The 16,486-nt window shown below is 38.4% G+C and overlaps 1 protein-coding gene across 6 annotated transcripts in view; it reads right to left on the reverse strand.

The window, feature by feature from the left end:
- Positions 1 to 9,089: 9,089 nt before the first annotated feature.
- Positions 9,090 to 16,486, reverse strand: part of INO80D (INO80 complex subunit D) — a 64,645-nt gene continuing 57,248 nt past the window's right edge. For all 6 annotated transcript variants that reach the window (XM_057551595.1, XM_007190584.2, XM_057551596.1 and 3 more), the window contains 2 exons: positions 15,937 to 16,094; positions 9,090 to 14,700 (listed from right to left, as the gene is read on the reverse strand). In XM_057551595.1, the coding sequence (XP_057407578.1) occupies positions 13,535 to 14,700; positions 15,937 to 16,094 (1,324 nt within the window). In that variant the 3' untranslated portion in view covers positions 9,090 to 13,534. The remainder of the gene's footprint in view (positions 14,701 to 15,936; positions 16,095 to 16,486) is intronic.

The following is a 16,486-nucleotide window of genomic DNA, read 5'->3' on the forward strand; positions in this document are numbered from 1 at the left end:
CCACTCTCCTTCATACACCGTATACATGTCAAGTTAAACCGCTCCCTATTTTCAAACAAACCATGAGGAATCCTGACTGTGTATGCAGTTTCCTCCATCTGGAATACTTTCTCCATTTTTGGATGTCCCAATACTGCTCATCCTTGAATGCTCTGTTCAGATGCAAAATTTTCTCTCCCCTTTGGTTGGAAATGATCTCTTTCTGACATGAACTTACACAGCATTCTATCGCACTTCTAAGCACTTGACGGTTTATACCTTGTTTGTGTAGTTGTGCATCTTCTCTCTTCTACGTGGCAGTCTTGGAGTGCAGAATCCCGTTGTGATTCATTCTCATATGTTCCACTGTCCTTAACACAAAGTGCTCAAAAATATAAACAAGTGGATTAAAAAAAATGAATGGAAGGGCAAAAAAGACAAAAGATGGAATGACAGAAGACTGGAAAGATGGAAGAATAGAGGCAGTAATATAGCATACTACCATGGGCTAGAATGACATTTCAGAATTCTAAGCAGTAGGCATCTTTCCATCACAGGAATTTAAAGTAGGAAAAATAACTGACCATAGTCACATGTTAGAGAAGAATTTTCCAAGAAGCCAGTTATGTGAAAGAAACAAAGTAGTACCACCTTAATGTTCAGATCCACACATTGCTGAAAGCTAGAAATTAATGCAAATAAGTAGGCTTTTAAACAATACAGGTTTTTTTAAAAAAATAATCGTTGTTTTGGGGGGTTTTTTAAAATTAATTTTTATTGGAGTATAGTTGCTTTACAATGTTGTGTTAGTTTCTGCTGTACAGCAAAGTAAATCAGCTATATTTATACATATATCCCCTCTTTTTTGGATTTCCTTCCCATTAGGTCACCAAAGAGCACCGAGCTCCCCGTGCTATACAGTAGGTTCCCATTAGTTATCTATTTTATACATATTAGTGTATATATGTCAATCCCAATCTCCCAGTTCATCCCACCCCTCCTTCCCCCCTTGGTATCCTTATGTTTGTTCTCTACGTCTGTGTCTCTATTTCTGCTTTGCAAATAAGTTCATCTGTATCGTTTTTCTAGATTCCACATATTAGCAATATTATATATTTGTTTTTCTCTTTCTGACTTCCTTCACTCTGTATGACAGACTCTAGGTCCATCCACATCTCTGCAGATGGCACAACTTCGTTCCTTTTTATGGCTGAGTAATATTCCATTGTATATATGTACATCTTCACCCATTCCTCTGTTGATGGACATTTAGGTTGCTTCCATGTCCTGGCTATTGTAAATAGTGCTGCAATGAACACTGGGGTGCATGTATCTTTTTGAATTATGGTTTTCTCCAGGTGTATGCCCAGCAGTGGGATTGCTGGGTCATATGGTAGTTCTATTTTTAGTTTTTTAAGGAACCTCCATACTGTTCTCCATAGTGGCTGTATCAACTTACATTCCCACCAACAGTGCAAGAGGGTTCCCTTTTCTCCACACCCTCTCCCGCATTGATTGTTTGTAGATTTTTTGATGATGGCCATTCTGACTGGTGTGAGGTGATACCTCATTGTAGTTAATAAAGGAGATGAAAGAGAAAGGAGCTAGAGATACGCTAATGAAGGAGTTAAGAAAACATTCTCTTCTAAACTTGAATTTTTGCTTGTACCTAGCAATCCACAGGCTCTCAGCACCACCCCTTTAAACACTGCCTAACTCAAACATTTCACTAATAAGCTTATCTCCTTAAGGCTATTTTTTAAAAAATCAAATCAAGAACTCAGCACAATCTCAAAAGTTTCTGCATTTACACAGATATTTAGAAAAGCATCCTTAAGTAGAAAAGGAGTTTAAAATCAACTACTATATAACTGAAGAAATGGACAGATCAGTTTCAAGCATTCTTCTTCATACCCTGTCAATTTCAAAGGCAGAGAAACAGATGAATGAAGCTCTGTCAGTGCTGGCCATTTCACTAGCACGGTGGTCATCTGCTTCTAGTTGCAGAACATTAATTTCTTTTAGAGAAGCGAAGTACAATTTTGGAATGTATCTTAAACATGCCTGGATTAGACAGAAATCAAGGAAAAAGTCCAAATGTCCCACAAAAATTAAAAATCATAAATCTCTACACGAGGAACGTGTGATTAGAAGATTACTAATTTTTCTTTGTGAGTTTTTTCCTAGCCTCTATTTGTACCACAAAATTCCTCAGCACAGGAAATGAAAAGTTCCAATCTACATATTAAAAAAAAATAATTCAGTTCCAAGGAGATACAGGGCACGTGGCAATGCCTTAAAGCAGCGGTCCCCAACCTTCCTTGCACCAGGGACCAGTACCCTTCTGTGGCCCAGGGGCTGGGGACCCCTGCCTTAAAGGAAGAGTGTTTCTTCCAGTTTTTTGTTTGTTCTTATACTTGTGAAACTATGAAAATGCATAGAGAAAGGGCTCCTGATTAAATGAAATAGAAATTGGCTTGTAAGACCTCCATTATAGCATATAGCAATTTCCAATGCAACTTCCAGTTGGATTTCAAGGTTGGATACCACATTAAAGTCATCTTGAGTAGCATTTAATTGATCCACGGTTATTACACAAATATTAATCATTGTTAACCATAAAGTACCATGAATATAGCCCCCTGGGGTTCTTGACAAAATATAAGGTATAATATATATATATATATATATATATATATATATATATATGTATACACACACACACACACACATACATACACACTCTATTTAAATAACAAAGGGGAAAAATACGTACCCTGGATTAGCAGCTTCCATCAATATCCAGGCAAAAGAAATTAAACCAAAAGCAAGGCTACTTCACAGCAAGATTTATTAATACATCCAAAAGAAAGAAAGAAAAATCATTTTGTCACACTATATACAGATAATACATACAGTGTTTTATACACATATTACATCAGTTTTTACACAAGAAAAATATACATAAAAATGTAAACTTTTGTATACAAAAACCCTTAAACAAATTAAACAAGGACCAGATAACAAAAGGAGACCAATCCATTATTATTTCATCAAATTTTTAAAACGGTAATACAGTACATTCATTGAGATATATATGGAAAACATGAGCCATCTCTTCTTGTTTAAAGGGAAATTACAAACCGAAAGCCCATCATCTCCCAAAATGTGGTCTCCCCCAGCAACAGCACACCCAATGCTGTAGATATGCCTTTCCTCAGAACTGGGGGCCTCTTCCCAAAATCTGCCCATCTCCTCATCTTGCTCCTACAGTCTGTGCAGAAACAAGTGGCTCCTAGCTTTTGTGCATATAACTAAGCTTCCAGCCACTATTTACACAAATACAGAGAAGATTCTCAGTTCGTAAGTTCCCTTTAAGCAGCTTTTTTTTTTTTTGTATATATTTTTAATGTATGGCCTTAAAACATACTTGTGTGCCAAGGTGAAGGAGAACACTGAAAAAGAAGGGCTTTGAGAACGGCTAGTCCTTGCTACCGTGCAGTTACTTTGTTAGAAGAGATTTCAAAACTGTGCAACCTGTCATTTTACTGGTTTCCAATAAGCTACCTCACCTTTGATTTCCCACTGCAACTTGGTTTCAATCTGTACTTCAGTACTGTGGTTAGTACCATACAATTGCCAAGAGACTTGTTAAAGGCTGCTTCTGATATCAAGTTTCAGCTAAGCTACTCTGTGAAATCCCTCAAACCCCAACCTCTTGAGTCTTCAAGGGTACTCTTATTCCACCTGTTTTTTGTTAACATCTTAAGATTTAGGATTGTCCATCTACACTCCTCTCTCTATAAGGTCTTGAAATGGAATCTGCTGCCAACTCATCACAAAATAAAATATGTAACAGTTTTCTCTTAATATTCTTTCATTCAGGGTATCAAATTGATATACTAATGAAAAATACCTGAAGCTGTGGGGAGTAAGAATTAAATCTAGGTCGAGTGCATGCAGACTTGGAGTTCTTAAAAAAAAAAAAAAAAAAAAGTCTGGGAAGACCTCTAACTAAATAAATGCAAAACCTACTTAAGACAACTGCATGAGAGAGCTGCCTTCTCTCAAAGCTGAATTTTGAACAAGGCTGAAAAACAATTAGGTGATATATTTCCCTGCAGCTAGAGAGTAGTTAACTTCCCCCAGGCAAAATGATCTTAATGATCATTATTTATTAATGAAAGGAAGAGGCAAATTGGTGAATTAAGTTGATCTAGGAGATGGTGGATGACATACAGTAATGGAAATGTTAGGATTGCTTTATGACTGAAATAAACAGGCTACTTTGTGGTACATCTCCATTTCAGAGAGAGGAAAATGCACAAGGTTCCCCAAGTGAATCTCCAGCTCTCTTCCTCTCACGGGACAGATGACATTTTTAAAATGACAGTCTCCCTTTCAGTTAAAAAAAATAAAAATAACAATAAAAGGAAAAGGAAGATAAATAAATAATGTGTGGACGTCTTTAGATGAGACTTTTAAATGTTCTTTAAATAACTTTTGATAATGTATTTTAAATCATTACATACAACTGCCATAGCAGTGACAATATTCCAGTAGGGGCAGCATTTTGCTAAATGTAAAAGATTGCCATTTAAAACTCATACATATACATATGTATATACAGTATATCAACACTATTTATATACATATATATCTAGAGAGCAACATTTCATTGCCTTTGAACATCTATATATCCACTCCCACAATATATACTAGAGACATACTGTGTGAGTATATACGAAAGTATATGTACACATGCTCCGACATGTATATATACACTTTTGTCTGTGTGTGCATAAAAGCTTTAAAGGCACAATATATAGGGATGCAAGTTTTCTAGAGAGCTGCAGCAAAGTTAAAACAGAATGTCACCAATGTGAGAAAAGTCAAAAGGAAATATAGCAGAACTCATTACACAAGAATTCATTAAAGCAGTTTCACCATGAATAAAATGAATTATAGAATTTAAGAGGCTTAGGTTATAGAATTCAAGAGGCTTTCCATTAAAATGAAAATGGTAAATTTATGATTAAATCACAAAGTAAACCAAACTTTTGAAAGGACAAATTAATGACAATAAATGACAAAATAAACCTAACACTAATGTCAATCATAAAATCATAATTATGTTCTTTTTCAATTTAAGTAAAACGTCCCAAAATTATCCAGATAAAACTTTCAAAGTAGTCTTGTTTGAATGTTGGTTTTTGGGTTTATTGGTTGTTTGTTCTGAGACAAAGATGATGCCCAATTCTCAAAATTACTATAAAAAGTATTATATACAAAATTTGTTATCTTCTGGGAAATTTCAGAGACAAAGATATTTAAAAGAAATGAGTGAAATATTAATGAAATATGGCTAAGCCAAATGATTCTGGCTAGAAAGGACATAATAAAGGGAAAAAAACACAACAACAAAGTGTGATTTTTAAATGGTGAGAGATTGACTTAGAAGGTAATGAAGATGAAGAATAGTGAGACTGGCAAGTAAGTACAGTTCTAAGAGGAACTCATCAACAAGACTATAATCCTAAGGACTTCCATCTTTGTATGCTCTGACGATTACCCTAGACTGTCACCTCTTCTTGCTTATAGAATAATCCAGAATTTTCCATAGACGTATAATCTTGCTTAACAAAGGCTGTTTATCTATTATACACACACTTTTTTTAGGGAAATATATGTATATATATATTTATCTATACACACACATATACATACGTGTATATATAGATTTATACAAATGTATAAATAAACATAATACTTCTCAATCTTTCCACTGACAAGGCAAGTTCACATTCAGCAAAGTGCCACCACATCCCATATACACATCTCTGTACAGATATACACAAAAGGGTCTATTTTCACCCTTCAATCGGGGAATTTTATTCTAGCAAATCCCATAGTAACTGAAGGGAGAAATGGCACCAATACAACCTCCCTTCTTTCATTTGCATGCATATGTACAAGAAATACGCAGATTTTAAAAACCTATAAAGCAAGAGTGAGTGAAACTGGGAGATGCTGCAAAAAATACAACTGTAAAAAGAACAACATACAAAGCTTTCCTGGGTCTTGAGTTATCTAAGATGGATGAGGCTTCAAAGGTAACTACAAATTCAGATGGATTATTAGAAGTTGTTTTGACATGTTTCAAAGTATATGATTTTTTAATATTAAAAATAAATGTGATTGGAACATTTAATAACAACTCTAGCTTTGACTATTTTAGACCACCAGATACTTCAGTAATGAATGTATAGCAAAAAGACAAAACTCAAAATATAGGAATGTATTTCTTTTTTAAATTCCAGATAAATCAGGTAAAAAGTCAAGGGTAGCATAACTTTTCGCATAGCCAAAATATGGGGGTTGGGGGGCATGCTAACTTCATAAATAACAACACAACTGAATAACTTTTTTTTTTAATTTTGGAAAAAACTGAAATCAACCCAGCTTTGAAATGTGCATGGTGAAATGATCCCACCAACTCTTTAAACAAAGCAGCCCCTTAAAAAATGCCATTCTTTATAAAAGGCCTATACTTTTCTTAATTTCACCAAGACAAGGTGATCAATAATATCTTATAAATCAGAAGATGAAGAAATCTAGTATTAACATAAAAAAGGTTCAGTTGATCTCTGGTCCCATCACCCCAATAGATAAACACAGCTCATGTCCAGGTCTGTTTCTCTCTTATTTTTACTCTCAAAAGTGAGAGGCTGGTCTTAGAACCTGCTGTTTCTTGAGTCATTTTAAAAACATAGCATAAGTTAATCAAAAGGTTAAAATAAAATGCACATGATATCAGAGCTAGCCTTTTAACATTACATAATCAAGAATTTGGTGTATTTATACAACAGAGACGATGAGAAAGTAACTCCAATACCCTCAACTAAATAAATCATATTTCTACCATACATTGTTTCCTTTTTCTCTTTTTACCTAAGCACACATTCATCTCTCTCACACACGTGCCCCCAATGTATATTTTTGCATGTGTGTAAAAGCACAGACATATACATGCACACAAGTACTTTAATTCTATTTTTAAGTCACAGTGGGAATTCCTTAGTGAGGAGGGATAAAAAGTTCCTGAATAAGACACTGAGAACATCTAGATTTATTATTTTCTCTATTTTACTTCCCAACTTAACTGTAATTAAAGAATAAATCCATAGGAAATAAAAGAGGTTTTAAAAACTTAGTTTACAAATTCCAGCTACAGTAGTTGGGAGCTTTACTTGATCTATGTATTTCTATTTACCCTGTAACTAAGCTTCTAGCCATCGTAAGTGTAAACCACAGATCATTTACTAAAGAGACATCATTCTCAACAGTTCTATGAGCCGTAATAAATGGTCTAAAGGTGTTCTATGTTTTGAGGCCCCAGGATATCCTTTTATTTTATATATCTGCAAGGTAGCAAAGGATAGCTATACACCTTGACACGGCAGAGATCCAGTGTAAAAAGGTGCTTCACTAGTTTGTTTTGTCAAAAAAAAAAAAAAAAAAAAGAAGCTCATATATAATTTTTTAGCTATTAAACACATAGGCAACATAATTCATTACACTCAATACAGCTTTAGTATAAAACTTATAATTTATGAGGTGATGTTAATAGTATAAATTAATATACCTTTTCTCTTAAAATCTACAATAAGTATTCTGAAAGCTCATTGGGGAAGGAAATTTTTAAATAAAAGTTTTAAAGCTGTGTGTGGTGGGAAAGGATTCTGTATGCTGAGGCTGAGATGAGAGCCTGAAGGAGAAGGAAAAGCGTCCCATGCAAGACACCGTGGGCTACGAAACCAAATGTTTTCTCTTTCTTGCGCTCTCTTCAATGATGAGTCACCTTTAGTTTCTTTTAAAACTATTTTCTTATTTTAAAAACTGCCCTAATTTCCACAAGGAATCCCTGAGACATACTCAACACTACACAGTGAAAAGAACTATCACTGTTGAGAGGAACTGATTCAACCCTTCAGAGCAGATGAAGACACCGTCACAAGCACCAAACCTCCCATCCCTTCCACACTCCTCGGCTGGAGCCAACTGTACCTCAACAACGCAGGGTGGAGTCATTTCAGGGCAAACCAGTCTATTCCCCAAGTAAAAGCAAGGGTGGCATTTAGCTGCATTACAGCCTTCTGCACGGCATGTTGAAAATTTTTCCAAGGGTAACTTTGGGTGCATATAGAGCTTACTTCAGTGGTCCCCAGCTTAAAAAAACAAACAAAAACAAAAACCAAGTGAAAGAAGGGGATTCTATTACTCTTAGGCCAGGAGCAGTACAGGTCGTGTGTGTGTGTGCGTGTGTGTGTGTGTGTGTGTGTGTGTGTGTACTTCAGTGCCGGGTGTGGGCTGAGCAAGCAGGCAGAAGGGAAAACAGAAGGAAAGCTGTGCTGCCCTACATTGCTAAGAGTTAGACAGGTTTTCTCTAATAAGACTGTTTTTGGACTGAACTTCAGATCACCAAAACCCTGCCACTCAAAAGTAGCCAAACATCCCCAAGATTTGGGAACCTGGAGTAAAAAAAGTCATTCCAAGTTTGCTCTCTTCTTCTCTCTCTGAAATGCCACGTTTTCTTTTTATTTGCTCTGTATCACAGTGCAGAGAGGAAAGCTAACAAAAAATAAGAACTGGAGTGAAAAGAGAATTTTTGCTATTTAGAAATAAGGCTAAGTTTGACCCACAATTTTCGCATTAATGACACTGGTCATTAGGAGAGACATAATTATTCATTTATGTTTTATGTTTTCTTTCCTAACTCACTGGTTAGGAAAGAAGAAAATGCTTAACGGATATCCAACTATGTCCTTCACTGATATCTTATTACACATCTTTTGAAAGGTGGCATTTAAAAAACGCTACTTTAATCTATTGAACATGGATTTTGGATCCCTCCAGAATATGATATTGGAAAGCTTTATAAAGTTCAGAATATTAAGAAGTCATTACATTGTTTTACTTTTCTATAGAATGCCCATGAAAATTCAGTTGTTTTCAATGCATTGAGAGGAAAAAAAAAAAAATCTACGTTCTATCACATATATATTCCCACCCCCCCACCCCATCCTCAAGAAATATATTTCTTGTCAGGAAAAAATCCTTGGAGCGATGTAGGTGTCTGTCATGAAAGATCTGGTATGACTACATTTTCTTCCAGGGAATCCTTTAAATTGCCTCATTAAACTGCAGAGTTCTTTTGACCATTTAAAAGACCACTGTATTATTCTATATATACCAGATTAAAAACAGAATTTAATAGAATGTTAAAAGAAGGCTAAAAAGAAAAGGATGAAGAAACTGGAAACGAGACACCTAAACAAAATTTAAAGGAATTTCTAACGCTGTAACTTGAACTGGTTCGCCTGGTGCTGTTAACATCCTCGTCTTCTTGCGATACCATCCACAGCAATCTTATGAACTAACGTGAAGAAAAGGCAACGTGCCCCACACAAGCACTGCCGATGAAGCTACCACCCGTCACCGCCACTCCCACCATGCAGGGGCACAGGAAGGGCTGCGGGCAGGTATCAGTGAATTCACAGGATGGGCATGACCTACAGAGGCTCAAATTCTAGTGCCCAATGATAAAAGCCCAACGGTAAAGGTCAACAGAAATATAAATTTCTTCATGTAAGAAGCAAATTGTACAGCTAGGGCATCTGCATGTATCACGGACACTGTTTCCTTCCAAATCGAAGAACTGTCTTTGCCTCTGTGGATTATGATCACTGACTGAGAACGAGCTCTGATAAGGAAAAGCTTTAGTGTTAGTCACAGAAAGTGATGATTCTTAACTTGCGGTTGAGAGGTTGGGCTTATTTAAGAAATAAATCTTATAAATAACTATTTGGCAAAGATAAAGTATTAGCTTTCGTTAGCCTTAAACCGCTCAAGACAATAACTACAATTTTAAGAAAAAGAAAAAAATTTTTTTCCAACTTTATCTCCATACCTACTATTTGCTTCTCATTAAATTATACTCTTTTCATGGAAGGACACTAGACACGCCATACTGCCTGCCAACATGAAATTGCTCAGGAAGTCATTTATGAAGCAGTTCTATCTCACATGGTAGGTTACTAGAGAAAAATAATCCTTTGCCATATAAGCTATGCGACGATAATTAGAAAATTTTTCCATTGCATAGTCTGTCACTTGGTGGGTTAAATGTAATTGCTATTTACTATTGCGAATTGTTTACTAACTACATAACCTACCCAGATGTGCAAATTGCTAAGCCATTTGTACAGAAGAAAAACAATGTCTTAAGTACTTTAATTAAAATAATACTAACAATTATGCAGAGGGTGTAAAGGAGAAAAACACATCTTTCCTTCGGATGCTACAGATCACAGCCAGTGAATATTATACATTAGAATGGAATTCAGATTCTCAGAGCACAGAATGAATCCATTAACTGCAGCAACTTTGTAAATTAAATCACATTAACACAATCTAACTGGCCTTTATAAATGGTCCCAAAGTACTGCAGAAACAGAGTGAACCTTCTTTGCCACTATTTCTCATGAGTTTAACACTAGAATGAAAGCTAGTATCCACCTAATTAGATAGAACCTTATGTAAAATTTGTTTTTTTTATTCCAGTATTGCCTTATTATAGAATAAGTGCTATTTTAAAAGACACTGATTTTCATATTTCTGGAGTAAAAGACACTTCCTTCCTTTCTTTACATATTAATAGCAAACCTACTACTAATAGACTAGAATTGCTCCATTAGCTAAAAGAACAGCATAACAGATATCTCTGGGTTCACAGATGTTCTCTCTTCCAAAAAGGGACTCACAAGAAACAGCAAGAGCAAACAAATCGCAAGCTCGGATATTTGTTTTGAAGTAGACGAAACGAGAAGAAAAATTTGTTTTTTTGCTAACTCCTCAAACCTACACTGGTACTTTCTACGGGTGCCCTTTCTTCAGCTATCATCGTGGGCATCTACACAAAAATGAATTTACTCAAAGTTTTTGGTGTGAAGCTGTAACTGGCAACATTCCTGATCATTTCATGCCTCCTTACCAGAAAGCAGAAAAGGGCTTAAAAATGCACAGAAAACAGAAAATTGCAAACAATAAAATGTGCAACTTACTGCAAACTCAGTTTTGATAACTGAAGAATTTTAAGCAGCTACCACGAGGGACAAATAGCCAGAAAAATTCAGATCGACGTCCCATGACTTGCCCTTCACTGTCAAAGAAGGGCTGATGAGAAAGTCAATGTGTATGTACCACTTTTACCTCAATAAAAAAGAAAGTCAATGGGCTGCTCTGCTACAACCTTTAATTAGTACACAATGGAGACGGAATCGAATCACTGGGAATGGACAGTTATCTCGTGATGATTATAATGGGATGTGAAGAGTTTAGCAAACTAAATGACACTTTTGAGCAGAGGTAACTACTCATAATCATTTCATTACAGTACATTAAAATAAAAAAGCTTACTAACATAAGTTCACAGGTGAAAAATATTCAAATTATCTCTTCTCACCCTTCAGAATAGAAATTTACGGTGCTACCAAATATAATTTTGCTTTGTGACATAATTTTATAATTTAGAAATTTCTCAATCTGCAAAAAAGGCAAAGCTATTAAAAAATAAATCTTCCAATCAATTATCATGATTAAAAAAAAAAAACTAAATATATTACAAACATATTTTTGGCCCACAAAAAGAAACTTCAATAAATACAAAATAGGGCATATAATGATTTCATACAGTCATGTGACATTTCCCCTCCATAATCTCAGGCACGTTTTATCTGCATAATGCCTGCTGATTACCATCATTCCTTTAAAAAGCAGAGAAAGAAAAGCTTTCAAAAGAAGGGACTGGTTAGAATTAGCATGGCATAAAGAGAATACATATAGGAAGTAGGAAAATACATCCAAATCTTTACCTATTGAAAAGGAATTAAGATCAAATATTCCCTGACAAATGAATTATTATATCACATCATTAATAGATATGTTCTCTCTACTCATCTTAAAATATATATATGTAAATTAGACTAGACTCAGGTATAAATAGCCAATGGTATCTCAAGGGACAGTGAAACTTCTCAGCAAAAGCAGAGTACAGATGCCTTTAAAATCTAGTTCCACCCTTGGGCGGGGGGATCGGGGGTCGGGGAGAAGGCAGGTAAAAAGAAACCTCACATATTCATTTCATAGTCACCAACTTACTAAACTATCCAATATGATTTTTAACCCTAAAGTTCTGGTACATAAAAAAAAAAAATTTCCCCAAACTTAAACCTAAATACTTAAATTATTTTAAAAGTACCAAAGGGTGGGTAAAATTTATGTCTAATTTCCATATTCTGCTTTGAAAGAAACTTTAAAATGTGTATCCTTCAGATATTACACATCACTTCACAACTGGTACATTGATTCTACAAGTGTCTTCAACATTTTACAAATCTTACCAAAGAATCACTACTGTAAACATGAAAAATTCAAAAGCAAAAGATGGATCAAGGAGTTCACAGATCCCATCTTTCCAAACCTATCTGACCTATCCTGCTTTTCACATCAAAATATTTTAATTACATCTTGCGAATATATTCCATGGAAGAGGGATTTAGAAACAAATGCATGTCTAAAAAGGCAATATAACCAACCACCAGACCTCAGAATCGCAGCAACCCCGCAGTCCCTCCAGGCAAGCTTTTCATGACATCTGCAGGACACTGACATGAATTCAGCTTTTTGTGTTCTGGGCTAACTTAGCAGAAAAGGGTTGTGCTATTCACGCCACCAGACCACCACCCTTCTCCATTCAGGAAAGTCGGTTAACTCAGTGGGAAAGAATGACCAACCTTATCAGGGTTGTGAGATGTGGGAAAGGAGAAGAGCCTTCTACTCATTAGGAAAGAAAAAAAAAATAACAATGGGACAGCTGCTTCCTGCCCTGCACAAAAACACACGCGTGGGTGCACACATACACACAGGCAGTCAAAAGACTAATTTTCTTCTTTTTAATCAAACATGATCACAATTAGGAATGGAATCCTGGCCTCATGTGATGTTTAGCAGTTGGTGCTAAGTCAGAGCCTTGATCTGCCTCTACACACCATTTGCCATCTCTTACACAGGAACTCGATGAATAGGCTCATTCTATTTAGAACCACCTATGTAAAGACCTGGTATTAGAATGGAAAGCATTGATCTGAATACTAGGAAATAGTAAAGGGCACTGGTAATCTGAGGTATCTTTCACTTCTAGGACTTGCTGCTAAAAGTCGATTCTATCCAGTCACTGTGCTGAGCCACTAAGGAAACCATTGGGGGAGAGTGGACCTGCCAGGAGGGAATGAGCACCAGTGCGCAAGGAGCACATGTGAACACTGAAGTGAGGTCCACTGCGGGGTAACTTGCTTAACTGGAAAAGGGAGTTCTCCTCTAGTCCCCATCTGTTATTTTTAAAATCTTCTTTAGGAAAAGGGGAGAGGGGTGATAAAGAGGAAAACAAGATAGAAAACACCAGGTTCCCCACCTGCCTGCAAGCACACAGATACGCTCAGTTAGGGGAGGTAAAGGGAGAAGATGCATTATTGGTACTTGTAGCTGTGGCACCTGTCACTGTGAAGCCTGTGGGAGGCGCTATTGAGCTGTGGCTGGGCTGCAGGTCCTTGGGGATGCCACTGTGAGAACTCAGCTGGTGGCCGAAGGCTGCGCTGAACTGAGGGAGTTGCTGCTTGGGAGAGGTGGAGGCCAGCAGTTCAGCAGAAGGCCCCATGCCACTGAAGCTGGTCTGCGGTAACCCCGGAAGCACACTGCAGCTGCTGGGGGTCACGGTGGCGAAGGCAGGCTGTGTGGTCTCTGAGTTCGAAGTGGTGGGCGGTGTGGACAGGGAAGTGGAGAGAAGATGTCCGTCTGCGCCGAGAAGGTTGCTAAATGGAGAGGGGTCTCCGAGGCTGACAGGGAGATTGCCCCAGTGAGTCCTGGGGTTTACGGCTCCTCCAAGTGGCACCTCAAGTTGGGTTGGGAGCAAGTGCTGCGCCATGATGGGCATCTCTGCTGAAAAGGTAGCTGCCATGTTATCACCAGAGTAAGATGTCGTGTGGGGAGAGGTGATATGGTCACTGTAGGGGGACGGCACGTGCTCGCTGTCATAATGGCTTCCATGGGGCGAGGAGTGTGAATGATCACTGCTGTATTGCTGTCGTGAGGTGATTAGGTCGTCTGCCTTGCTCAGCAGCTGGGCAGGATGTGGCCTCTGGGAGGCATGGCTGCCATCATGAAGTCCATGAAACTGTCCTGGGAAGGCTCTCTCCCCAAGTGCACTCTGGCTGATCAGAGTGGCAGAAGTAAGGCCAACGTTGGCTGGGGCAGAGAACTGCCCCTGGATCTGCCCTGCCAGGGGTGTAGGTGGGTTAGACAAGGTAGCAGAACGGAGCAGGTTCTCATCCAGCTCTAGACTAGGAAAATTGTCGTGTACTATACGCCCATTCAGCAGCTCCCCCAGGTCCGTGTTTACCTCTCGGCTCAGGGACTGAATTCCTGAAGCTCCAGTCCCTGTGGAGAACACCCCTATTCCTCTGTCTGACAACTCCTGGACGGGTACACCGTCTGACTGGGTGAGCACCCCGATGGTACTCAGGCACTCGAGAGAAGTCACGGCCTGCAAGGCCCGTTCGAGCTCCTCGGCCTCTTCGGTGGTGGGGAGGAGATCCCCGTTCTTGCCTGAGTAAACGAGAGCCATCAACAGTCAGCAGAGCTTTCAGCGCCCCCGACCACAAAAATCGTACGGCGGAATCATTGGTAACAATATTCTATTAAGGATCGGATGGAAAGGAAAAAGTGAAACATTCGGCTGCAGGACAGGTGTGAGGGGTGAAGCTGTCCCGGCCCGAATCGCACCTTCAGTTCGTTTACAGCACCATCAGAAGCCATCTGAGCAAAGTGTGCGGTGCTTAGGAGTCTAAGCGTTACCAGTGTAAAACCCGGGCTGACTATCTGATTCCACGTATGTTTTTACCCGAAGTCATATTAACGTCATTAAAGCGGAAAACACGTCAATCAGTTCGGATCTGAGACAAAAGGCTGTGCGGGAGGAGCCGGCTTTGTGCCTCTACTCCTGGGCTCTTCCAGCTGGAAGGGCAGCTGTGAGGCCTAGAATACAGAACTCACGTGCGTATTTCAGCGCAACACCAAGCACTCAGCTCGCTTCATAGGCTCCCTTTAGAAATGCTTCTGGTTACTCTCTACCCTTCCCCTCTCACCCTTCTCCCATTTCTAAGTGATCTTCACAACGTGGAAGTCACAGGCCTCGCTGATTTCATTTCCAATATAAAAAATCCATTGTTAGGAACTTTACTGATCACCCCCCAAATATCCAGTTTTTAATGGTGAAAGAAACCTTCTAAGAGTATAAAAGATTTCCCCTGAAAGCACTAGAGAATTGGCGGTATTGAGTCAACTTTGTTCTGGAAAAGTGCACTTCAACTTAAGTACAGGGTGGGGTATTAAAATGAGGACAAGTTCTGAAAGGTATCAACAAACTCAAATTTAAAATGTCTTTGTGCAAAAATAAACGGAAGTAGGTGCCTTCCCTGGCGGTCCAGTGGTTGGGACTTAGGGCTTTCACTGCCGCGGCCCCGCGTTCAATCCCTGGTCGGGGAACTAAGATCCCGCGTGCTGCGCGGTGCGGCCAAAGATAATAAACAAGTAAAGGAACAAAGTTATAAACCTAGCTCTCAAACGTACTGATCCACTAAGGCTAGGATATCAGTTTAAAAACTGTACATGCCTCACCTTCTAAAAAGAGTAAAACAGTCTTAGTGCTTTACCTTTCCCGTCTCTGGTGAAAGACGTTACACGTGAGGAGGGATACTCCAAACATATCTCAAAAAAGTTACCTCCCCCTTTAAAAAACTCATTTTGAAAACCAGTTTTCGCCAATCAAAACATTGACCATACCTTCAAAAAAATCAAAATCTTGTAAGTCATCAGGTAGCCGCGGCAGGACGTCTGAAAAGTCCTCCTGGTTCAATTCCAAGTCATGTGGAATGTCAGTGATCTCATTGGCAATGTCATCCGGCAGCTCATCAGCACTCAGCTCTGGCGTGGACGGGCTCCTGGGGAAGACGACACGATTGGCCCCGCCCCCTCCCCACTTGACCGCCACACCAGTGTCCCCGAGACAAGTCTGTCGATGCAAAAACGGAAAATCCTAACTCAAAATGTCTCCCTTCCTACTTTAAGAGAAGGAAATCGGAAACCAAAACGACAGACCTCGCCGTATGCAGTTACACACTCCTACAACGCTTACCCGTGTATTAAGAGAAGACAACCATTTGGAGATAACTATTTTTACTGCAAATTAGTAGAATGAATGACAATTTGGTGCACTAGTAAAATGAATTACAAATTGGTATATCAAGTGTGTCTTAGTACTTTCTAGTAGAATTTAAAATCTGGTCAAAATAATAATTAAAAAAAAAAAAAAAAGAAACGGGGCTTCCCTGGT

This window comes from Balaenoptera acutorostrata, chromosome 8, assembly GCF_949987535.1.
Source record: "Balaenoptera acutorostrata chromosome 8, mBalAcu1.1, whole genome shotgun sequence".
Taxonomy (NCBI): domain Eukaryota; kingdom Metazoa; phylum Chordata; class Mammalia; order Artiodactyla; family Balaenopteridae; genus Balaenoptera; species Balaenoptera acutorostrata.